The sequence below is a fragment of the Rhea pennata genome, chromosome 1 (assembly GCF_028389875.1).
Source record: "Rhea pennata isolate bPtePen1 chromosome 1, bPtePen1.pri, whole genome shotgun sequence".
In the NCBI taxonomy this organism is placed as follows: Eukaryota; Metazoa; Chordata; class Aves; order Rheiformes; family Rheidae; genus Rhea; species Rhea pennata.
Genome location: NC_084663.1, coordinates 152,733,503 through 152,758,528, shown reverse-complemented (window position 1 = coordinate 152,758,528; position 25,026 = coordinate 152,733,503). Strand labels below are relative to the sequence as shown.

The window sequence follows — 25,026 nt, the reverse complement described above, 5'->3', positions numbered from 1 at the left end:
TCTCTGCTCTATTAAACTTTGGGAAATTATTTGTCTAAAAAAAGAGTAATATGTATATAAATAAAACCAATTTTAAAGCATTTGTCAGATTTTTGAGGAGACTTCTTTCAGCTATCCTGTTGAAGGGGGAATACCTTAAAATTATATAAAGATATATGTAAAATAGGTAGTAAATATATAGATATAATTTGAATATAACAGTATGTATAAAATGTAATACATATATAAAAAAATCCACTTATTAAGATGGCAGCTTGAAAAAATATGTCGTCTCTAGGTAATTAATGGGTAGTGTAAAAATCTGTATATTAAAACTGCAGAAGTAACTGTGGGCATACTCAAGTCTTGCATGTGTTTCTTGATTTGTTAAAAGAAAACGTGGACAAACTTGAAAAAGGAAGTGATTGAAGCATTATTTGGTTCAGCTTTTATGTTTTCTTCCCTAATTCTATCTTGCAGAGGAGGTTAGAATTCAGCATGGTAAGGTATCTACAGACCAAGGCTGAAGCAACATGGTTGATGTTTTTAGCAAAATAGGTTTAAACATTTACAAGAAACAGCGAAAAGGGTCTAGTAATGTGGAGGTAAAGGAGTGTCAGACTGTGAAATCAGAGCAGATTAGAAAAGAGGTAGTGCCTGTTTAAACAAATAAGCTGTGAGAAATTGAGGAGGTGATGTTGAGAGATCTTAATACTGCAATCTGGAGTGCATTTTTTTCCTTACAGCTCCAGCTTTTGATGTCAAGTGATTCCATTAGAATAGCCTTTTACTTAAGAAAATATTGACCTCTTAGAATGGAGAAAAAAAGGTTGAAATGTGAGCCAAAATTCTGAAATGCAGATATCAAATGAAAAAATAAAAATACAATCTTAAAAAAAAAAAAAATTGTTATAGGACCCTTTTTAGTGTTTTTAAATTAATGGGATTGGCTTTCAATTCAAGCAATCGACCTGGTATTGGTAAAGGGGCAGAATGCAAGAACTGTTGAGATGGGACAGCTGCATGTTTCACAGTACTGCTGAGGTGTACCCAAGCAGTGTAAGTACAGAATTACAGATACTGTCATGATTATAATTCTATTTGAGTTACACTGTTTTGAATTCAGGCAGACTGATTTTACAGTTCCTTTCACAGTGTTTTAGATGCATCTGTTCATAATCCTTAGACGAGTATGAAACTCTTACTTGCTCTCTGACCTATTAGCTCTAGCATGCAGAAGGCACATAGACATTCCACTTTCTAAGTCTTCTGGAACAACTGAAAATAACAGTTAAGCCTTCCCCATCTTAAAAGTGTCAGGTCCTTAACTATTTGGATATCCTTATTTTCTTCAAGTGAGCTATATTGAAAAGGGTTGTTAAATATCTGTGAATTATGTTTTTCATTTTTTTCAAAGAACATTGCTAGAAATTGTCTTAAGGGAGATAGAATTAGCTCTTTACCTGGGCATAATAATCTAATGTATTTAATATCTTTAGTGTCTCTTCATTGAAGATTTTTATTTTGTTCCTACTTAACTAGGATTAAGAGACTTTTTTGAATGCAGTCATGAGATAACTCTTGCTCTGAGCAGCAGGCACTCTGTTGTTTTTCCTAGGATTGATTATGATGGTTACACATTAATCATCCATTTGTAGATATTGCTCTGATTTTGGAGAGTACATCCAAAATGTCTGTATGACCAGGAGATGGGAACTCTGAAAACAGCATGTCCTGAAAACATTTGTCTTCACTGACTAGTTTCGATGAGGCATTCCGGGTTTGTTCAGAAAGCTTGGTAAAGCTGAAGTGAAGGCATCATGTCTTTTCAGGAAAGAAGGTGATCTCTGCCTTGGCATAGCCAATATTTTATCTTTCTAGGTAATTAATAAAATTGAGTTCTTTAATTTCCATCCATGCTATTTCCATTGTTAGGTGAATTTTTGAAGGGACTTTGAAGTGATTTTTTTTTTCTCTCAACTTTGAATGGTCATGTGGCTGTCAAGGCTGAAATGTGAAGAAAATAAACCAGAGTAGTGCAAGCATTACGAGCCTTCATTTCATAGGCCAAAGATTCCTGTAGTAAGTGTTGTTAATGCTGCTACATCATGATAATTGTAATATTTTAACACAACTAAAAAATTGTTTGGGACCTGCATTCTTAATTCATCTCATTCTCTGAGCAGCATGAACACTAGAAATGAAGAGAATTAACTGCCAGGTATTAAACATTTTCAATTAATATTTTTAATATTTGTATTGCATCAGTAAGAATATGTATACTGGTCAGGTAATACTTGCAATGCCCTTCTACAGGAAATAGTGTGGCACAAACCAATAATGATACAAGATTTCATGAAGAGTGGAAAGTATTGTTCTACTGGATAGAAATGAGAGCTGTAACATTTATATAGATACAAGCCATTTTCAAATTTCCTTCTGGTTTCAGCTCCCTTCAAGGTTTTAGTTGAAGGTTAATTTTCATTTTTTTGGAATTTTGTGGCTGATTACAGTATTTTCCAAAATAAATCCAAATTAAAAGTGCTACCTGCAACCCTAAATTGAGAATACTATGATAAGATCAAGTCCTGTACACATTTTACTTTGTGACAATGTGCATCAGCTTCTATATAATATATAGTTAATCTATAGTTGATACATATCCTGGTCTGTCTAGTCATCTTGGTGCTCTTTCTTTGTTGCCTAAAATCATTCATAAAGTATTATTTCTTTTGAAGAAAAATGGGCAGGATAAAGTTGTGCTTTATATTTGTTAAATCCAGCATAATAAAATGCTAACAATCTGTCAGGGTAAATGAAAATGAAGTTACAAGAAGTTCTCTGTTTTTAAGAAATATCTATTTCAAGCAACACCTCACAAACCACAGAAACAATCTGCTCCCAGCCTATTCATATATACTTAGGAAAGCTGCTTACTAAAGGTTAAGTAGCAGTAAAAGTGAGACCCAGTGCTTGATTGGAAGAGTATTGAACTGATGTTGGATTATGAGGAGGATCAGATACTTAGGATGAAGGTGAATGTTCAGTCTATTTACAGATTTTAACTATTTGACTTGGCTTCCTCAGTCTTCTATTTTAAATATCCAATCTGACAGCAGCATGCTGCCACCATAGATTTAATCAAATTACCATATAGGAGATTCAAGTGGGAAATTATTGCTTAAAAGATTGTGTTTTTACTTTATGGATGGTCTCTTGGGGAACTCGTATAAATCATCAAAATTTGTAAGTGGAAACGTGGAAAAACACTTGTTATATCAAAACTGCTGAACAGAGAAAAACGTAAGCAAAGTTTTCACTGAAACTATTCATGTTACCTTCTGCGCAGGCAGAGATTCATAAGGAAATAAATACATAAGATTAGAAAACAGAGATATTTTTCGTGATAATCATTGATAAAAATACAGAAATATTATAACTGATTTCTTACTACATAGCATTATTTGCAACATATGAAGTAAAAGAAATCTAGTGTTTTGGTAATAGTGAATAAAGAAATAAGAAAATAGCATGTGTTTTTGATGTCTCTGTAGTGGTTTGCAATCTCATGCCTAGTATAATCATATATATACAAAACTCACTAACAAGAACTTTGTTGCTGTATGTAGCCATTGAGAGTGTCAATGAGATCACAACAGTTGAATTCAGAACATAAGCAGGATTTTTTTTGTTTGGAAAATTGTTAAATTTTGCTTGTGCTTCATAAGGACACCTGAAAAATGTTCATATAAAATTATTTTGTTTGTTCTTAAATTAAAGCTGAAGGTCAAAACTCCAGATGCTCTAGAGTCCTGCACGAAAATTGTCTTTCAGCTGAGAACCTGCTGGTTTATGTTTTGTTTGATGTCTGTGCATCACCATCAGCATTTAAACCTCTCATTGATGACTACAGCTCTGAGATTGTAAGGAAAAAGATACCCGGTTGCTGATACTGTCCTCCTTGTCACTAACTGCTAGGCTGAAATCATCGGGAGTGGGACCTTCCTTCTCTGTACTGTCACATACCACAACAGCAGCTTTAAATGATTGGGACTGTTGTGCAAGTGAAACTCCTGATCAGGTCTGACCAGCTCTGTTCTTCAGCCAGCACGAGTGGATGGGTAGGGGCAGTGCAAATAGCATTCCAGTCTGATGAAAAGCATTCTGACTGTATGGCAACAGCACCTGACTTTCCAGCTGTTGCGTGTATGCCTCCGTGGGTTTTGAGGTAACTCTTAAGCAGAATAAGAGTTTACTTGGGGAACATTTACATTTATTTATACTGATATTTGGCATATCATAGGGAAAAGAACATTTCATTCCTACATCCTACACAGGTATGGGGTTTAAGCCAAAAGGAGTAAAAAGATTATCCTGTGTTATAGGAGTTGTATGTGCAAATAAACCCTGCTTCGCAGGGTTTGTACTTGTACAGGTACTTCCCTTTTAGAGCTCTAGCTGTCTTTGCTTTCAGGGTGAAATTCAGAAGAAATATTATGAGTGGTATAACGTGCATGTCAGCAATTATCAGTGCAGTCTGCCAAGAGAAGACACATTTGTAGCAGAAGAAATAATTTGTTGAAGCTTCCCAGGCTGCCTGCTCTGAAATGAAAGTTATGCTGGAGTTGACATTTTATTATGTGCCAAATGATAATTTGGATAATAAGATGTAAGCCATTTTTCACATGTTTTTGCACAGTTTTAGCTGGCTTTTTTCACATGTTCTGATGTGCAATACTCTGATGCAGTTTTTGGAGCCACAAAGTGAGGTGTGTAAGAATGAAAAGGGTATAGTTGAACCAGTTGCAGGGCAAGGAAGAGACTAGATGACTTCTTAAGGTCCTGTCTCACTTTTCTATGTTTTTTTTTTCCTTTGAAGTTTTTACAGTTTCTATTTAAACTTTATATACTGTACCTCAGGTTATTTTATTAAACTTCGGCTATTTATAAAATTATTAGTAGAAAAACATACAATTAAATGCTCTTGCTCAGTATAGTTTATTGTGAGGAATATGCCTCTGTTAAAGCCAGGGAACAAAAGAGCGACTCACAACTTACTTGGTCCCTAACTTGCTGTCTCTGCCTAGCTGACACTCAGAATGCGACCTACCTCTACAACTCGTGCCTAAAAAATGGAAGTGAGTTAAAAGTACTACTAGAAATAAGATCACTAAAGTGTTTTTTATATCCTTTAATGGCTTTAAATGAACTGTTCTGTAACTAAATACCGGAACGAGCACTGTTCTAAAAAAAAATAAAATAAATAAAAATAAAAGTATTTCAATCCATAGTACCAAGATTGCCTTGTCTGAAATTTCATTGTCTATTTCACTGTCTGAAATAATTGATATGATTCCAGGAATACATGGCTGATAATTAAGATTCCATTTCAGTAAATATATTAAATAAGTAACAGAGTATTATCCAGTATTTTTGTTATATTTAATCTTGGTTTATTTTTTGGGAATTTGTTTGATTTTTTTTAGAGCATAAAGTGTGAATAATATTTTCTCTCAGAAACACTCAAAAACTTTGTGTTCGTTTTCAGTACACGTTTTGGAACTTTGTGCCGAAAAATTTGTTTGAGCAATTCAGAAGAATAGCTAACTTTTATTTTCTCATCATTTTTCTTGTTCAGGTAAGCTATCCTCATTTTAAAATAAATTTCTAGGCTCTTCCAAATTGCAATGAGGTGTGCTGATTGAAGAAAAGTTGTAGTAGTTAGACACCTTATAAGCTACCCCAAATAGATGGCTAGAGATGGGTATTTCCAAAAGAAATATCATTTTATTAACTTCAGTTTCATTTTAAAAGTTTCAATCCTTAAATACCTATTTTGAAGTGAATTTTGTGTGGTATTTTCATGAGCCACTGTTTGAAAAAATCCAAACAGTTGATATGAAATGTGATATGCAAATATGATATAAATATATCTTATTATAGCATGTGGTTACAATTTTTCAATTTTTGCTGGCATTGTATATAATTTCAAAATTTTAAAATTTTAAAATGTTCTTTTTAAATAAATGTTCTTGGAGCTTGGACTTGTTTACATATTGGTTAAAAAATTATTTGAAACATTTTGCTTTAAAAATTGACTACTTACACTGACAAAAATATAACCAGAAAATATTTATTCTTTTTGTTTTAGTTAATTATTGATACACCTACTAGTCCAGTTACAAGTGGGCTTCCGCTTTTATTTGTCATCACTGTAACAGCTATCAAACAGGTGAGAACTTGAGTGAGAAAAAAATAAAACTAAAGAGAGCATTTTATTCATTTTATATTTATTTTTTTCCCTACCTTTTTGTCATACTTTTTTAGGACTGTTTCTCATGAATGATTTTGGTGAACTTTCAGAGAGTAATTTTATTTTTTCTTCTTTAGTTAAAGTAGGAGTTGGTTGCTAAATGATGTTGTCTTTCATTAATTCAACAGAAGCTCCTAAATTGTTTTGTTTGTGTTCTAAGTGATCATTTCTGTTCTTGTGTTTACTCACCACCCTTTTTTCTGTTTGTTTCTAAATAGTAATCCAGATCCTATTAGGTTTTTTTCCATAATGATTGAAAATGAGTTTAGTAAGAACTACAGAAGCTTATAAGATAAATCTGCTTTTAGCTTCAAGATGTCCTTAGCCTTTACAGTATGAACAGATAATAAAAATTATTTTGGCTAAAATCTTTACTATTTATTGGTTATGATCTACAGTTTATAATGATAGCTGCAGTACTTCCTACAGATTAGTACTTCCTCACATTTAATTTGAAAATTAATCTACAAAACTGAAGTAATTTTTAGAAATCAGTTCTTGCCAATCAGTGAAGTTTAAAAGATCCTAGTAAAACTTGTTCTGTTCAAGTAGAATTGCATTATATTGGTAAGAAACTGTACAAATTTACCATTTCACTTTTAAGTTAGTAGTATCAAAAGTAATGGGTTATGGTAGTTTATCACCTAGAACCTTAATACTGCAGTGGTACTGGTTAGTATGAGCTCTTAAATGTTAACTAAACTCTTTGGAATCAGTGGAACCTAAGGTGATTTTAGAATGCTTTAATTCTTGGGATATTGCGATCATGAGTATCAGATCTGTTCATTATCTGCTATTATAAATTTGATTTGGATCACATATGAGCACATGATTCCACTTCCATTGATTTAACCAGAGCAGAATTTGTTGACTTTGTCAGCTTCAGGCCACCTGCAAGAATACCTGACCTGGCGTAAAGCGTGCCAGTACAAAGTTAACTCATCAGAAATGTTACTAAATCTGAACTAGCAAGTGAGTTTCTAAGCAATGCCTTGCATTGTGTGACTGCAGCGCTCTTCATCTGCATTTACTGTGGTGTCTTGCCATAGTCACAGAGTAGTTTCTGAAACTCCAGGCTTCTAAAGTAGTAGTCACCAATAATAGTCTTTACAGTGATGCTAGTATTTGTTTTGCATGTTGCTCTCAGTCCATAATAATTGCTCCTGCAGGACAGCTATCAGTATAAGAACTCACTGGCACAGTGAGTTCCATTTTGTGGTTCAGTCTTCACTGTATCTTTGGATCCGTACATCAGCTGTTTCCTTTCTGCAGGGTAGGGAGATAAAATAAGTGAATGGGATATAATAGTGTTAGGAAAATTTGTGCAAGCAGCTTGATGCTCATAATCTTTTGCCCATCCACTCAAAGGATTTAGCACTTTTTATGGACATAAGAAATCTCATGCTATACTTCAGAAAGAATATCCTGTTCTCTAGATTGATTATGAAATTGGATATCAGAAAAATTCCTATATCAGAATGCTCTATGTTTTAGCTCAAAACTTAAATGGAGGTTCTATATTCCCTACTTACCTTTGGTCATGCTCCATGAGTATGACGGTTAAAACAATGGCTAAAAGGAGTAATTTTGATTGTCCTTGAATAGGATAACTGATTACCTCCATTGGTACTTCATGATCTTTATGATGAATGCAAATTTATTGTTCATTTGTTTTCAAAGAAACTGTAAAAAGCAGTGTTTTTATTTCTTCACACTGTTGACTGTACACAGTTGACTGTACTTTGCAGTAGAATTCAGATCTTGCTGATAAGTAGAGGTGTGATAAATGCAATAGCTAGCATTTTAGGCATGACTTTCCCACTCTAAGATTTTAGATGTTACACTTCACAGTCTCTCACTGTAGTTAGGTAGGAGTCAAACAAAGTCTGAGTTGTGACAGGCTGTGCATAGTATTACAATTGTATCTCCTTAAGTCTGTCTTCAGACACCTGGTGTAGACTTTAGAGTCCTGCTTGAGCAGCTGTACCAGCTCCTGGAAGAATATTGCACTGAAGCTATAAAGACTCCATGAGTTCCCAGCTTATCTCTAAGTGCATTCAGAGTAGTGATACTCATGTTCTGTACTGAATTTCCGAATGTGCCTATTAGATGTAAAATTTCTATGGTACACAAATAGCATTTTCCGTCTCTTCCCATTAGTATTTTTGTCAATCACAGTCTTTAGCCTGTTATGCAGGACTCATGCAGGATCATTTGAATGGAAAACTGCAGATTCCCTGTCCTTCATTTTGTCTATTGGGATAACATCACAAATTGATAAGATAATTCAGCAATCCAAATTGGTTAGTCTGCAAAGTCTCTTCCTCAGACAGTGTTCTTGAGGACTGATATGCTGCACATAGGGCTAAAACGTTCAATGTAATTGTAAAGCAATCAGGAAGTACGACCACCTTCAGTCATGCGCTTACCTTATCTTTCAATGTGGAATCTCGGCCTTCCAAAATGCATTTTCTACATTTTATCTTCTAAGCAACAATTTCTTTACAATCCTTGGACTTACTCAAGAGTCAATAGATTAAGAGCAAGAAATGATCACTTAAAAACCAGGAACTACTCTGTACATGGTAAACACCTTTGTTCATCAAAATTTCTTCGTTAAAATATGTATTTTTGTTGACTAGTTGTATGTGCTCTTTTTCACATATGTCCAGCACGACTGTATTAGTGGTATGTTTATCACAATTTCTTTTTTTCTTTTGAGAATCTTTTATTTTTCTTCCTTGTTTTGCTCAAAGATTTTAAAAATTTTTCTTGCAAGATAGATCTCTTCTGTGTCTTTATAACTAAATGTGCATCACTGTCGATCCATTTCACTGTTTTCTAGGGTTACGAAGATTGGCTTCGACATAAAGCTGACAATGCAATGAACCAGTGCCCTGTTCATTTCATTCAACATGGCAAACTGGTTAGAAAGCAAAGCCGAAAATTAAGAGTAAGTAACTATGACTTAACAGCTTTTAGGAGTCAGGCTTCACATCACAGTTCTTGTAAAACAAATTTTACAGAAACATAGTGTAGAAGATATTGTAGTATTTGTTACATTTCATAGAGATTAGACCTAAAATATACTGATTTTTAATTGAATACCTCTCAATAAAGTATTTTGAGAAGCTACATATGTTTCTGCTTTATGCTTGCTTTGCTAACTCCCCTATCATAACTGTTCATTTTCCGTTTGTTAACTTGGAGTGTTTCACTCATGATTTGTCTTTTGTCTTCTCTCCATTTTTGGTTCTCTGTAGGTAAGCAAATTAAGAACTTTTTAAAGCTTGGTTATCGTAGACAACCCTATCACTTTGTCCTGTTTCTTCTAGAGCAAATAAAACACGTTCAGAATGCATTCTGCATTGCCCATCAGATCACAACCTCTCCTTTGGGCTTCTGAATTCCTCTAAATACCCTTCCTGGTGTTTTGAAGGTTATTTTCAGAAATCAACGTTTGTAATTCTTTTTGTGAACAGATGAACATGTCATCATTATTTATTTTTAGAACTCAGCAAAACTGATTTTTTATGTTGTTTCTTTATTTCTAATATCTTTGTTAGGAATATCTTTTTCTGCTTTGCCCTATTTTGCCATAAAATCCTCTACAGTGTTCACAGCCTTCCTGCTGTGACCTTTCCCTTTGAGGGAAATTGATATGATTCCAGGAATCATATCTTCCTTTCCCTTCCGCCTTTGTCTTTCCAAGTAATAAAAAAAACAATTAAGAAATTACAGGCAGAACACTGCGTCTGTGTGCCTCAACAGTTATCCATCTCAAATAAAAATAATAAAGTACAGAATAACTGGAATTTGTATTACACTAGTTTAATGCATTACCTTTATTTTCTACATTTCTCCCTTACCCCTTGCTTTTCAGAGATAACATTTTAAGGAACTAAATGATACGAGAGACAGGCATAGCAAACATTTGCATGCAAAGGGATATCTGTAGGTATCAGTAACTGAATGAGCTTGATGCTTATCCTCCAGAGCCAATGAAAGTAGCTCATTTTTGTTGCATAAGTCCTTAAAGTGAGGATAGTAGCTTCCACATCTCAAATAATGTTGTAAAAGGTAATAAGACATTATCTGTAAAATGATTTGAGATCCTCAAAGGAAAGATAGTACACAGTAATCCTCTCATTCATTCCACAGGGTGTAATTCTAGTTTGAGAGATATCTCTGTAGTTCTTCAGTGGTAAAATCCTGCTGTAAATAAAGTTCATGAGTTTTCAGGAGATTTGAGTTAACCTAGAATTTTGTTCTTGAAATCTGAAATTTGGGATGTTCCATAAATAACAAGTATGTTTTATTTGTTTTTTTTCCCTTAGGTTGGAGATATTGTGATGGTAAAAGAGGATGAAACATTCCCATGTGACTTAATATTTCTATCAAGTAGTAGAGGGGATGGAACCTGTTTTGTTACAACAGCTAGTTTGGATGGTGAATCCAGTCATAAAGTAATAAAATGTTATGCAGTTTCTTTTTAAATCAAAGTTGGCCTTTAACTTTTTACAGAGAATACATTATAACTTCATGCATGTATATGCAGGCAGATATACTCACTTGTGTAATTTAAGTTTCTACCAGTTGAATTCTTTATTTTTTTTATGCTACATTGTTTTAGGAGAAATTTTAAAACATAGTTATTTGCAATTTTGCCTCTGCCCAGTATAGGCATCCAGATTACAGAGATAATGCCTAGACTTTTGTTGTATTTATATGCTTTCATGAAAACCTGGTTTGTGAGACACTGCAAGGATTTATACAAATAATGTAAGAAGGTGTTCAAATAGAAGCATTTGAAGTTGTATCTTATTTGAAATACAAGGTTTTATGTAGAAGCTAGTAAATGTACTTCACACTGAACTGAAGTGTATCTGCAGGTTAGTATCTTGAATATGTCATTACTTTTTTGATCTTGCTTACACCTTTCTATCCATTCCAGACTTACTATGCTGTTCAAGATACAAAGGCATTTCACAATGAACAGGAAATTGATGCGCTACATGCTACCATTGAATGTGAACAACCCCAGCCTGACCTTTATAAGTAAGAAAATTGTTCTTACTGGTTTGCTTAAACTACCCTATCACTAAATTATACGAATGTAATAATCCTTATTACATTCTTACAATGTAATATAAAGATCCTGGCTGAGTCTATATGGTTAAAGTGGTCCTAGAGTGAGCCCAAGTCACATTAGCTGTCCATTTTCTGCAAGAGTTCCCTCAAGGCTCCCTAGGGCATCTCAGTTGATATTCCTAGGATAGAACTGCTAGATGCACTGCTTAGAGTAAGTTTAGAGAACACTTCTCTGCCTGATCAATGGTTGCCTGACACTTTGAGGGATCTCTGGATATCCTATCTGCCCTCGTATGATAACAAGCAGGAGAAAGAAGACACCTCAAGCTCCTTTGAAGGACCATAGGGCCAATTTAGCAATGCATTTTAACTGCCTCAAGAATGGGATTTTTAGGCATCTTGAACTCTGGCTGAATTCAGGCTGATTGCAGGGGCAATACTGATGTCCAGTGCTGGATTTTTTTTTTTCTTTCCAGAGGCATGTGGCCTCTTTACATCATGATGCCTCATACCAGACTTAAAGTGTCTTTAGATGTGGCTGTACTCTGTTGTGCTTTCTCCTTCTTGGCATCCTCTCTGCCAGTAGGTCACTATCCTCTGAATGTGAGAGTTTCCCTTTCATGTTAACAGACCCACCAAATCCCCCCCACTTTACTCTGCAGTCCAGAGTGCTAATGTCAAACTTAACCCTTTTGGTTTGAGACACCCACTTGGACAGTGTCATTGCAAATATAGATAAAATGTACTTAAGAGTTATTCAGAGGGGAAACTGCTTATTGGCTTTTTTTGTTGTTCTGTTTTTAACTCTATTGTATGTTTCATAATGAATTCTAATCACACTGTTAATTTCCTCAGATATGTTAGAGAATAATATTTTTTGTTAGTTCTTGCTAATGGGTCTAATTGGAAGATTTATTTACCTTATAATCTTCTACATCTTTTTATATGCAAACTTTATGTTGACTTACTACTCTGTGTATTTTAGTATCTGTATTGTCTTTAATACTTTAACTGTAACATCTAATATATTTTACAGAAATACAAGATTTCGTTGTTAGTGTATTTCTTGGATGATCAGAGCACGTTCAACTGGAAAATGTTTGCTCACTGTAATAAACACTTTTCATAAAATATTTCTCAAATAATCCATATTCACATAAATTTCTGAAAGATTTTTAAAGTGAGAGAGTGATTTGCTTTGTTTTTATATTTGCATATATGTGCTTGTTTATATATATCTGTATAGAGGGAAGTATATGTCCTTGATATGTACATTTTAAAACATCAAAATTTTGGGACATATCTATATAATAATACACATATAAGCTTTGCTGCTAAACTGCTTCTGGTTTTCTCTTGCAGATTTGTCGGTCGAATAAATGTTTACCATGATAGGAATGAGCCTACTGCAAGGTTGGTAAATTGCAAATTTTTTTACACATAATATCAACCTTTTTATTAATTGAAAATATATCAGTAATGAGAATTAGCCTTGTTTCACCAACACTTCATTTTCTTGGCTTAGCGATAGACTAAAGTCATAAAAGTTTAAGGACTGTAATTTCCTATATTTCATCTTTCAATTAGTTACCTTTCTCATATTTGACATTTTTATGTCTTTATTCAACTTCAGATTTTATTTGACATGTATTTAGTTTATAACTGATGGTGATGATAGTATTTTGATAGTACTGCCCCATCAGCATCGGGTCTTTGTAGTGAATCAAACAGTACGACTAGCATCATGTGTATATCATTCTCTCCTTTTTCATCTTCTTCCTTGAAGATATTGAATATGCCAGATACCATGTTTAGTTTTAGGGAGAATTTATGCAGTTGTCTCAAAAGTCCACAATGTTGTATGCATTCAAGAAGAGAACATCTAAGGAGGTGCATTTTGTATGTGGTATAGGAGACAGTGATCTGTTATGCTGGTCTGGCACCTGGAAGGATCTGCCTCCTGCGTGTATAAGTTTCGTCCTGAAGTGAGTCAGGTGCATTCTGCCCAAAGAGCAGGGTTACCAGCTGCAGTGTGCAGCCCAGGACACTCTTAGTCCAGCAAACAGAAGTAAAAATAAAGCAGTGTGAAAGAGGGACTGCTCTTCATGTCTTTTCTGCCTAGGATCTGGTCTGTATCAGCAAGGAAGAGACTTCCTGTACCTGATTTTTTTCAGATCTTAACAACAAAGAGAACAAAGCAATATGAGGGAAAGACTTCTCTCTTGGATTACTTCCAAAGTCTGAGCATGTGGGAAATAACTCCCTTCGGGCTAGGAATATTCTTTACCTAAATTTGTGTTCAGATAAGTAGTTTTCTATCTCAGTAAACAAAGAGGAGGAGAGAAATCTGTGCCAAAGCTTACTCAGGAAACATAAGTAAGATGCACTGTAAAGCAGTGCAAAGATCTCTGTCACCTACCAGAGCAGTTCATGTGGCTCTCAGCTGTTTTGGGCTGTACTGCTTCATGTGATTCCTGGCCATGTGAGGATCAGGGCAGAGTGTTGGCCATGTGAGTTGTGCTAGTGAGAGCTGCCTACTTCCAGGAAGCATCTATCCTGAGGATCACACTGTCCTTTCCACACTTGTTAGGCATCATTGAATAGTAGATTATGTTAATCTACTATTAAAACAGTCCTTTTCGCTTCTTATATATAATCAAGATTATATATATATTTATATATATATATATAAAAAAAAATTATATATAATTATAATATATGAACACATATGTTATATATGTTTAACCGTCACTTACAGACGGCCTATAAATACTAATTTTGTTACATAGAATAAAATTAATTGAGTAGAACTTACTTTCCATTTTACATGGCTTCCATTAAGGTCTATTTTCTCTTTCTAAGTATTTATATTTTGTAATACTTATCTTTCATAGGCCATTAGGATCTGAAAATCTGCTTCTTAGAGGAGCCACTTTAAAGAACACAGAAAAAATCTTTGGTAAGTATTTGTATTGATTGTTTAAATGGCTCTTGAAGTCATAACTGAACACTAAGAAAGGTTAAAAGTCTAGAATTATTACTGAGCACACAATTTCTACTCAGTCTTTTGATTTACAACTTTTTTACAGGGTTTACTGTTAGTAAACAGTATAGCAGCTATTATTTGTATACAATGTCAGTAACTCCAGGATTTTTGAGAAGGGAGGTTTATGGTTTAATCTTCAAGGATTAATGAAGATGACTTAAATTTTCCATGTCAATACATGTCTTTTGAACAATCAGTATGCATTAAAGTGTTTTCTCAATAGCACTTAATGAACCTATTAAGAAATATTGAATCTCAAAATGTCAAATGAATATCAAAGCAGACTGATTCCAACAAAATGTAAATAGTGCTGATCAAAAAAAATTCATTTTAAACAATTAGTTTAAAACTGACTTAAAATTAGTTTTCCCACTAGACAGTGGAAAATTCTGTGTATGAATTGTCTTCTTTCCACAACAAATTTTGAATATTTTAACAGAAAGAGAAATCATGGAATTAATCTGTTCTTCAAGAAAAGCCAGTGGTAGTTCCATAGTATCAGGCCACTCTTCGCTGGGAATGAAATGGACAAAGATACAAATCATGGGTATCCGCTATTGTATATAACTTCCTCTCTTGAAGAAAAAAGATCATAAATAGCGATAAACTACTCAGCCAAGAATATCAAAATCTTGCAACTTCTTCTCCAAAAATAGCATAAAAAGTATATATCCATTTAAACTTTCTCTCTGCTTTTAATGGGTATCTAAAATAGATGAACTAACATGTTTAGTTTGTAGTAAGTATTTCTATAAATTTCAGAGAGCAGTTTTAAAATCTGAGTTTTAACTTGTGTATCAGGCTGAGATATTGCCTATATATGAGTGGCTGATTCTGATTTGCCTAAAATATGTAGTGTTTGCCTTTACCCAGCACAGTCCACTTCCAAAATTACATTATTTTAGTAAGGTACAAAGGTGCTGATTTAATATATGCTTTAAATTCATCTTCTTGTTTACAGCTGCTTTTAGTTGTTATTTAATCTTCTGAGATTTAGTCTCCAATCTGTAGTATTAAAAAGGATAGAGTAATACCAAAAGATGTAACAATTCTTTCATGAATGATTAGATTTTCATGAAGAGAGCAAATTAGTGATCTACTGTTACTCTTCTTGGATGTATCCTGTAGTTTAACTATATGCTGAATTTTCTTTCACAACATGACTTAGATTCTAAAATTAAAGCAAAAAAAAAAGTAGAGCTTAGAAAGCCTGAGTGGTTCATTTGAAGCCTCTGTTTGGTTTGGCTTTGATACATAACAGAGAACATTCTAGAAATTGGAACTGTGAATCTGGAATGAGATAGGTATGCTTTTTAGTATTCTCCCTAAGAAAGAAAATATTAGAGCCATTTCTAGTTTGTGAGTATCATCCAGATCTGTCTTCTTTTTCTTCGGAGTATGGAGACTTAGAGAAATGATAGAGTATAACCATCTAGTGAGTTGTGCTTTTACTAAAATAAGTTATTGTACCGTGTAATCTTTATTAAAGCGGGTTTTCTCATTTTAGGTGTTGCTATATACACCGGCATGGAAACTAAGATGGCCCTAAATTACCAGGCAAAGTCACAAAAACGATCTGCTGTAGAAAAGTAAAACTTCTAGTATTTATTTTTGGGGTGAAAAACTGCATGTTTGCTTGAGGGAAAAAAAGGGAATATTTTTATTTTACTAAAGGTATATCTTTCCTTGACTAAAGTGAAAGAGACATAGAAGGACTTAACATTCATGTTTTTCTGTGTTTCATTTGTGACTCATAAAATGAATCATACAACACCATATAAAATGAGGTTCTTGTTACTAAATTACTATACATTTAAAAAAAATGTAATGTGGTGCTTACCTTTTTAAGATAAGATACATTTTGCTGTTCCAGAGGACTTTTCTCTCATTGGTTAGAGTATGTCTACTGATAGTTTGCAAGTTTATGTGCTTCAATATCTTAACCTTCCTTTTCATTACAATTAAATCTTGAATTCAGTAAAGACAACTCCGTTAATGCACTTCAGTTTGCACCAACTGCAGTAACAGAAAGGCTGTCTCTGGCAGATTTTTCATGTTTTAGCTAAAATAAAAAGTTCTATATAGACACAATATGATGGGAAGGAAGACACTTCCATCCTCAAAGGATAAACTGACATGGATTGCTTGTTTTAAAAAATCAATAGGGTTATTTTCTGCACTACTATTTGAAATTGTCAGATCAGAGTAAGGTGTCCAACCCTTTGGAAAAAAAGATGTCATCAATTAAGACAAAATGTAGTGACCGGCTGATAGCTCTTTTCTTACACAGTGGCTGAGCAACGATGATGTATCTCTTCCTGTTGTTTATAGTGTGTAACCTGGAGCTTTTAGTTCATGCCCATCATTAATATAAATGTCATTTTAAATGTGAAGTGTTCTTTCTTATTTTAGGTCTGTCTAGAAACAGTTAAACCATTACAGGTATATGGCAAAATGTTCTAGATGTATTTATATTTCTATAAAAGTGCTTATGCAAGTGTTTTCATATTGGTTCAGGGAAATGGCATAATAATCTCTACTGATACAAGCCCAGTCATTCTGTTATGACTCCATCTGTGCTATTTTTTTCACTAATGAAGTAGGTCTGGTAATGTCTAACCCACATTTCACACATAGCTGTAGCAGTTAACATGTTAAGTAGAAAGTGATCCTAAATAATATTGTTTTCCATTGGAAAAACACTGTAGAAAAGTTATTTAACATCATAGCATTGTTAAATTCATAACAAATGTTAGATTTGAATACAAGTATAAAACTTTTTGATAGACTCTGTGGTATGTACTAATGGAATTTTTGTTTTAATTTTTTTTAGATCAATGAATGTATTCCTTATTGTATACCTCTGTATTCTAATCAGTAAAGCACTAATAAATACTGTCCTGAAGTATGTCTGGCAGAGTGAGCCATTTCGTGATGAGCCATGGTATAATCAGAAAACAGAGTCAGAAAGGAAAAGAAATCTGGTATGTAAAAAATTAAAATATCAAAAAAGTTTCACTGAACCTTAAATTCATAAGAATCCCACTGAAGACTGTATACAGAATGCTTGCCAGTCAGAAATACTGCTCTTTTAGCTAACAGTGGTGACTATGTATTTGTGGAAACTTTTAAGTTTTTGCCTTTATGCTGCATGAGCTAATTTAACTGAAGGGAGCACATAGTAATTAAGTATTTAAAATGGTTTTGCCCTGGTATAAAATTCCATATGAAAATATTTTGGACTTTCCTGTCATTGTTGTCAGGTACTAAATAAAATTTAAACTTTTTCAGAGCGATAGAGTAAAAGGAATCTCACACCTAGTGGTAGTCATATAACAGATATTTATTCAAAAGAATCTGCCATAAGAATTGCCTACCACTTCATCAAATGCTGTAAAATACCCCTCAGAAGTTTATAGTTTCATATAACCCCATAACTACCCTGCTGCAAAGTGACAGCATTAGAAATCAGTAGAGTTGCCAGTGTCTGACATCCTTGTAGGAGCAAGGAGTTAGGCAAGAATACCCTGGTGATCCTAAGTAATGAAATGAGCCGTACACTACAGAAGGCATAATATTATTTCAGTAAATCCTCTCAGTCTTGGAAATGGGGAAGACAGGGGAAAAGTTCCTTCTTGACCCTAAATGTTTTGTGAACACACGGTAGTAAGGCACGTTAGAGGTTTCTCATTAACATTAGTAACACAATTTCAGCCTGCCCAGCAATCTTTCTGTATTTCCAGCCAGTCTCTTCTAGTGAAGAGAATTCTCTAGCCTGCTTATTTGTACACATTCTACTTGTCCTGGTATGGTGAGGGGAAAAGAAAACTCTTTATTTGATTAATGAAAAACTGTCGGAAGTCTGTATAATCCAGTAGTCCTTGCATTATTCGTTATTATACTTTTGTTTCTTCTTATAGTTTGTGCATATGAATTTTATTGTTTTCCTAGTTCACATACAGTTGTGCACCATTCATGTGTAATCACTTGCATTAATTGCCCTAGAATTTTACAACAATAATGTGTAACTGTACTTTCCACCTATATTTCTATAGAGGAATACAAAATTAAAATTTCAAATGAAAACTTTCCTTCTTCATGCCTCATATAAATCATTAAATGTAAAGTCCTTTGCTGACCTCTGAGCTGTGAATGGTATCGTTCATTGTTTGAAAGTTACTAGAAACATTAATTTGCAAATGTATGTAATCATCTTTGAATTTTTGATGATACATGAAAATCAATATTTTGGTCTTGTTTCTTCGGCAGTTTCTTCGAGCATTTACAGACTTCCTTGCATTCATGGTTCTTTTCAACTACATTATTCCTGTATCAATGTATGTCACTGTGGAAATGCAAAAATTTCTTGGTTCTTATTTCCTTACATGGGATGAAGAAATGTTTGATGAGGATACAGGGGAAGGACCACTGGTGAATACTTCTGACCTCAATGAGGAGTTGGGACAGGTGAATTTCATCAAAAATTTATAAGTGATGATAAATTGGCTGGATAACTGTATTAGTAAAACATGAACACTTTAAGAGGAAAACAGTTTCCCTTGACTATAGATGGAAATAATGTGAGCTGCTTTAGAGTAAAAATCAGATGGAAGAACTACCGTTTTTGTGTGACTTAACTGACACTGTATCTCTGGGCACAAGTTTATTCCAGTTAAATGAATGACTGACACTCTTCTTTTCCAAAAGAACTATTTTTAATGTTCTGTCTTGAGAAAATCTGCACTTTGACAAAGATATACAGCTACATTTTGGGAAAAGTCTGTTGAGCTGAATCTATTCATTAAAACATGTTTTAATAGATTTTCAATAAATAAATAAATAAAATGACTTCTTAGTCTACTTCTGTATAGCCAAACTAGTAATTAAGCTTTTAGAAAGAGGTTTTTTTCTGTTTGGATAAAAGATTGTGCAAAGTATTTTATTATATTAAATAACCTTTTCTACTAAATTTAAGCTCTGTCCCAAATATAGGAACTTTAAAAGTACTTGGCGTATCAGTACCAATCCAATAAAATGTTTTTTCTCTACATTTCTAAATGGTATTATACTTTCTATTTCTAATGAAGGCTTTAATTGGGGAGTGTTATTAGTGCTTGTAGCAAATACTGCCATAGTGATATGAATGTTTTACTCCTTTTGTGCAAACAGTGCTGATCTGAAAGCAGCACATTGTATGAATAAAAGAGCTCTGCTTGCTAGCATTTTGCATCTTGTATAAATGATTTATGAAACTAAATGTAAAAGTTGAGATGAGAGAAATCAATGTAAATCCTGTACACATCAAAAAAGTTTGAATATAAGTTTTATCTCTGTAGGTTACAAAACATATTTTGGAAAATCTGTTTTTTCATCTGCCCCGTGAGGAACGGCTGCGAGAGCTGGGCCTCTTCAGCCTGGGGAAGAGAAGACTGAGGGGGGATCTTATCAATGTGTACAAGTACCTGAAGGGAGGGTGTCAAGAGGACGGGGACAGACTCTTTTCAGTTGCCCCATGTGACAGGACAAGAGGCAGTGGGCAGAAACTGAACCTCAGGAAGTTCCACCTGAACGTGAGGGGGAATTTCTTCCCTGTGAGAGTGATGGAGCACTGGAACAGGTTGCCCAGAGAGGTTGTGGAGTCTCCTTCTGTGGAGATCTTCAAGGCCCGCCTGAATGCAACCCTGTCTACCATGCTCTAGGTGACCCTGCTTAGCAGGGGGGTTGGACTAGATGATCTCCAGAGGTCCCTTCCAACCTTACTGATTCTATGATTCTGCGAAAATCTGGAAAATTTTTAAATCTTTTAAAATTTTTAATTTTTTTTTAAATCAATGTTAGAAAAGTTAGTCCAGAAGGAAAGCTCATATAATTTATAACTTCTTCTGTAATTACTGCGAACAATAATTAGTTGTTTATTTTGTTTGATGCAGTTGGTAAATGTTTGAGATTTGTAACGATTGTGATTAAACTAAATAATTGCCTCATTTTCAGTGTTTATTTCCTAACTTTACATAATGCTGTCAGTTTAACACATGTATACATGCAATTTGTGCACAAAATTTATATCCAAAATTGAGCTTGTGCAGGTCTATCTGTTGTTCTGGTTTACAGTTAACTTTTCAGTTTCGTTATAAAAGATAAAATTAATTAAAATTTGAATGTTGAGGCAAAAGGAATAGTTTCAGGACAATAGCAATACATACAATGCATCCATTAGTTCAATATATTCATTTATGCTAAGATAATTGTAGTAGTTCTGTCACTAGCACTAGGGGCTGTTCTGGATTTGCCCTATAGTAACTGATCAGTAACTGAGCAGATGCATACTTTAAATGTTGTTCCCTGGCACATGATATTTGTGTGTATTTTGTTTCCATAAGCATCTGTCTTTCAGCAAGGAAGACATTTAATACTGAAAGGAGCATGAGAGTGGAAGTAGGTTAAGCAGTATTTGTGTGTGTTATCAGGCAAAAGATAGCTTTATTGATACTCTTGTGTTATAAAATCTTTTGATGTCCACATTTCTGTGAAAGTGGACCCCCCAAAAGAAACTTCTTTGGAAAGACCCCACATAAGAGTCTTTAAAGAAAGGTGTGACTCAGTAATAGTTTGAGTTTTGTTAAGAGACCCTGGAAAACCTCTGTTCATATTCCTACTATTTTTAATTTGTGCTCATTTGCAGGTTGAGTATGTCTTCACAGATAAAACAGGAACGTTAACTGAGAACAACATGGAATTCATAGAATGCTGCATTGAAGGGCATGTTTATGTACCACATGTAATCTGCAATGGCCAAATTCTCCATGATTGTACTGGCATTGATATGATTGATTCTTCTCCAGGGGGAAGTGGAAAAGTAAGATGACTCTTTCTAGGTTCTTAACTTGTAGTCTTTTACAATGAAACATAAATGTTGAATTATGCTGATGATGAGAATATTAGAAATATAACATCCTTGAATTTCAGTAAGTAGAGTAGATATTTGCAGGAAATGCATCACAGCACAAACATTTTCCTATCCTAGTTCACACTAAAAGATTTATCTATTTAATATGAAATTTCCCAACAGATTCCACTTACTGCAGCTGTAAAGTGAATTAAATCAAAAACAAAAATTTGGAACTTTCTCTGGTTAATACATAAAGTTACGCAGCAACTGTTTTCCATTTTATGTTAGTTACAATAGGGAAAGCAAGGCAGGAAAAGGATGAAAAGGAGAAGTGATTGCCCAATGCAAAGACTTACTCAGTTATCACTGAGTGAATGTGTGATCAGAGAATGGCTTATGATCAGATTAATATACTTTTAAATGTGACTTAATGTCATCACATTAGAAATGCACTACACACAACATTTATGCACTGTGCCATTGTTGCTATGTTAAGCAAAGTAATTTAGCTGAAGTTTCAGGAGAAGTGGCACATTAACAACCGAGAAGTGTGAATGAGTAGGATAACCAAAGCTGTACAATAAAAAGTTGTTAAATTATGTTAATACTGTCTCAAATCACATATATCATTCACCGTGCCGAAATAAGGCCTCTTCAAATATGTTGACGTAACTCAGCAGCCTTGCAGTTCTCAATCTTGAGAACATGGCCTCAAGGTACACTGTGGAGTTTTTATCTTGGAATTATGATGATGCAGTTTGTACTGAACAGCACAGAAGAATGTGATTCAGACAAAGATAACAGGTAGAATACAGCCAGTATACATCCATGTAAACATCTATGTAATACAGATCTCTTTCTGGTGTGATTTTCAAGATGAAAACAAGAAATGGTAAGCTGTCATTTCCAAACTCTCTGCAGGGTTCTAGAAGAAGGTAGCTGCAGTTGCCAGAATGCCCACACTCATTGTATTTGGCATAGCTATGAGAGATGTTCAAACAGTGTAAGAAAGTGAAGTTTTTAAACCCTGTTAATACCTGTGCTTCATGCCCTCTGTCCTTCAGTTTGGATTCAGGACTCCTAAAATGGTACCTTGGTTAGTATTTAACAGATTGCTAAAATTTAAACAAAAATCTAAAGAAAAAGGGCTTTTAGCGACCTCTAGGATCTTAGAGGAGGGAAAAGATGCAGACTGTCCTTTTGAGATACCACCTGCATGACTGGCATGACACCATCAAGGCAGTGTTAGTAGTACCAGTGGCTATTAACTGTGGTAGACTTTTAGACTTTTTTTTTGAAGGGCAGGTGACCTGTGGTACTGCCTTGCCTGACAATAAAGAATAGTAATTACTGACACTGTTCACCTTCAAAAAAAAAAATAATAAAAAAAAACACTTTTAAAAGAAATGCTTGAAAGGGACTACACATAATGACAATTGTTCCTTTTATTTATTAGGAGAGAGAGGAACTGTTTTTCCGAGCCCTTTGTCTTTGCCACACTGTTCAGGTAAAAGATGATGACAATGTAGATGGACTAGAGAAAAACCAGCTCTCAAGAAGGCCTTGCATATATATATCATCATCACCTGATGAAGTTGCTTTAGTTGAGGGAATACAAAGGTATGTGTGTGTGATTAGGTACTGTACTTTTTAAACTGGAGATTTAATCACAGAATCAGTAAGGTTGGAAGGGACCTCTGGGGAACATCTGATCCAACCTGCCAAGGATTTTCTGGTGCTGGTTCCACTGGGGCTTGAACCTAGGACCTTCAGAGTGTAAAGCAGATGTGATAACCACTTAATCGCTGAAGTTTAGAATTGTTTTCAGCATAGTAATTGTAAGAGCAATTATAATTATTCATGATTATTCATAATTATGAATGAAATGAAAACATGTTGTTTCAGAAGACAAGCTCAATCTTAAATCTTTAAACTGGAGAATTACCTACTTACCAATTTTACCCATTCTCTTAATATGTGTTTCATTTTGCAGGCTTGGTTACACCTATCTAAGGCTGAAGGACAATTTTATGGAAATACAGAATCGGGAAAATGACATAGAGAGGTGAGTGGTTGCAGAATATGGACAGACTGAGACTGAGGAAAGGAATTTTTGTTGATGCATTTGATAAATCGTTCTTTTCCTAAACATTACTTTGTAATTTAGAAAACTCAGAAACTGTATATTTTAGTAGAAAAATAGTGATCTACTGATATTTTGAAGTTTAAATAGACTATATTTTTATATTTTCACTTAGTGTGTCAGTTTGGGAGTATATGTGATAAGAAAAATGAATAAAACAACAAAGGAGTGACATGGTAATTCATTTCCTAATCTGATTTTAGGAAGTATGGGTATTTTTCATTTGTTAGGTGAAAAATAATGATTTCTTAATAGCAAACAGTTAGTGCTCCATGTATTTTTAATAAATCATCCATATAATTTACAAGAGGATAATATCCCTAGAATAAATTTATATAGGTATTTCAAAGAAAATTTAAAACAGGTATTTTTTTTCTGTTAATTTTCTTTGTAGACCATATTAAGAGTAAAATTTTTGATAAGATCTGAGTTGTACAGTTCAGTGGGATGTGAATACTTTTGAAAATGTTCTGTAGATGTCTGCTGGTTATGTCTCTTGTATACCTGGGTCTTTCTGTTTGTATACTCTGCTAGCTGCACAGGAATTCTCAGATGGAAATACAGGAAGCCTGCCATTAATCCTACATTATCCCTTTTAGATAATGTAGGACTTTCCCAGAAGGTTACTTCAGATTTTTTGTGGCTAAACTTCAGAAGTGCAGTCAGTACGATAATGTGGTCGGTGATTTATGAAAGCACTATAAGTATTGGGAATTTTTTCCAAAATACATCACATTTTGCAGGCCTAGGCCTTATCCAGCTCCTTGTTGGAATCTGTTAGTGCTTTTAATGAAGTAACACTGTGGCCTTGCACAGGTGTGAATGTCAGGCTGTTGTAAGGACTTAGAACTGAATGATCTAATTAAACAAGCAGATCTGTTTTATAAGCAAAATATTAATGGAGATGAACCTTGAAGAAATCAGAATTAATTATAATAACATTTATGTCTGTGCTGGAAAAAATTGAGCCATCTTAGATAAAAACGAAATAAATAAGAGACTAAATGATAAAATTACATAAACTCATGAATGATACAGAAACAGTGGAACAGGAACTTGTGTTCATTTTTCAAGCTAAACAGGAAAGGAACTTGGAATCATTTAATCAAATTATAAAAACAATGGCAAGTAAAAAAATGGTAAAAATAAATATTTGCATTTGACCAGCTTGTCTATCTAACTTGAGCAAGATTTATGAAAAAAGGTTGGTACTTTTTGAAGAGATAAAAATAGTTGAAATTGGGAAAATGTTAAAGACTTTTGTGTAAACCTCTACATGTTTCAAGCTCTAAGGCCATGCCTAGGTGTTAGAGACAGGAATCTACTTACCTTATAAGCAATATAATGCTATATTACAAAATTTCTAGTCTTAAGCTTAAATAAATTATTCAATTAAATATAATTATTGTCAGGGACTAGATACTGAAGAATATTGTGCAGACAAACTGTTTCAAGTAATTGGGACCTGAGGCTCTTCCCCCAACTTTTTTAACTTGCTGTTTGATTCTGTAGTAGCTCCATATTCCATAGTACTCAGTATTCAGTGGAAGAATAACTTCCATACT

At 34.0% G+C, this 25,026-nt stretch overlaps 1 protein-coding gene across 1 annotated transcript in view; it reads left to right on the top strand.

The window, feature by feature from the left end:
- ATP11A (ATPase phospholipid transporting 11A) overlaps positions 1 to 25,026 on the top strand; it is a 138,029-nt gene that overhangs the window by 78,713 nt on the left and 34,290 nt on the right. The window contains exons 3-15 of the mRNA XM_062575480.1: positions 5,528 to 5,617; positions 6,131 to 6,211; positions 9,138 to 9,245; positions 10,630 to 10,758; positions 11,247 to 11,350; positions 12,746 to 12,796; positions 14,278 to 14,342; positions 15,937 to 16,018; positions 17,263 to 17,413; positions 18,699 to 18,896; positions 21,112 to 21,285; positions 22,775 to 22,938; positions 23,312 to 23,383. Of these exons, the coding sequence (XP_062431464.1) occupies positions 5,528 to 5,617; positions 6,131 to 6,211; positions 9,138 to 9,245; positions 10,630 to 10,758; positions 11,247 to 11,350; positions 12,746 to 12,796; positions 14,278 to 14,342; positions 15,937 to 16,018; positions 17,263 to 17,413; positions 18,699 to 18,896; positions 21,112 to 21,285; positions 22,775 to 22,938; positions 23,312 to 23,383 (1,469 nt within the window). The remainder of the gene's footprint in view (positions 1 to 5,527; positions 5,618 to 6,130; positions 6,212 to 9,137; positions 9,246 to 10,629; positions 10,759 to 11,246; positions 11,351 to 12,745; positions 12,797 to 14,277; positions 14,343 to 15,936; positions 16,019 to 17,262; positions 17,414 to 18,698; positions 18,897 to 21,111; positions 21,286 to 22,774; positions 22,939 to 23,311; positions 23,384 to 25,026) is intronic.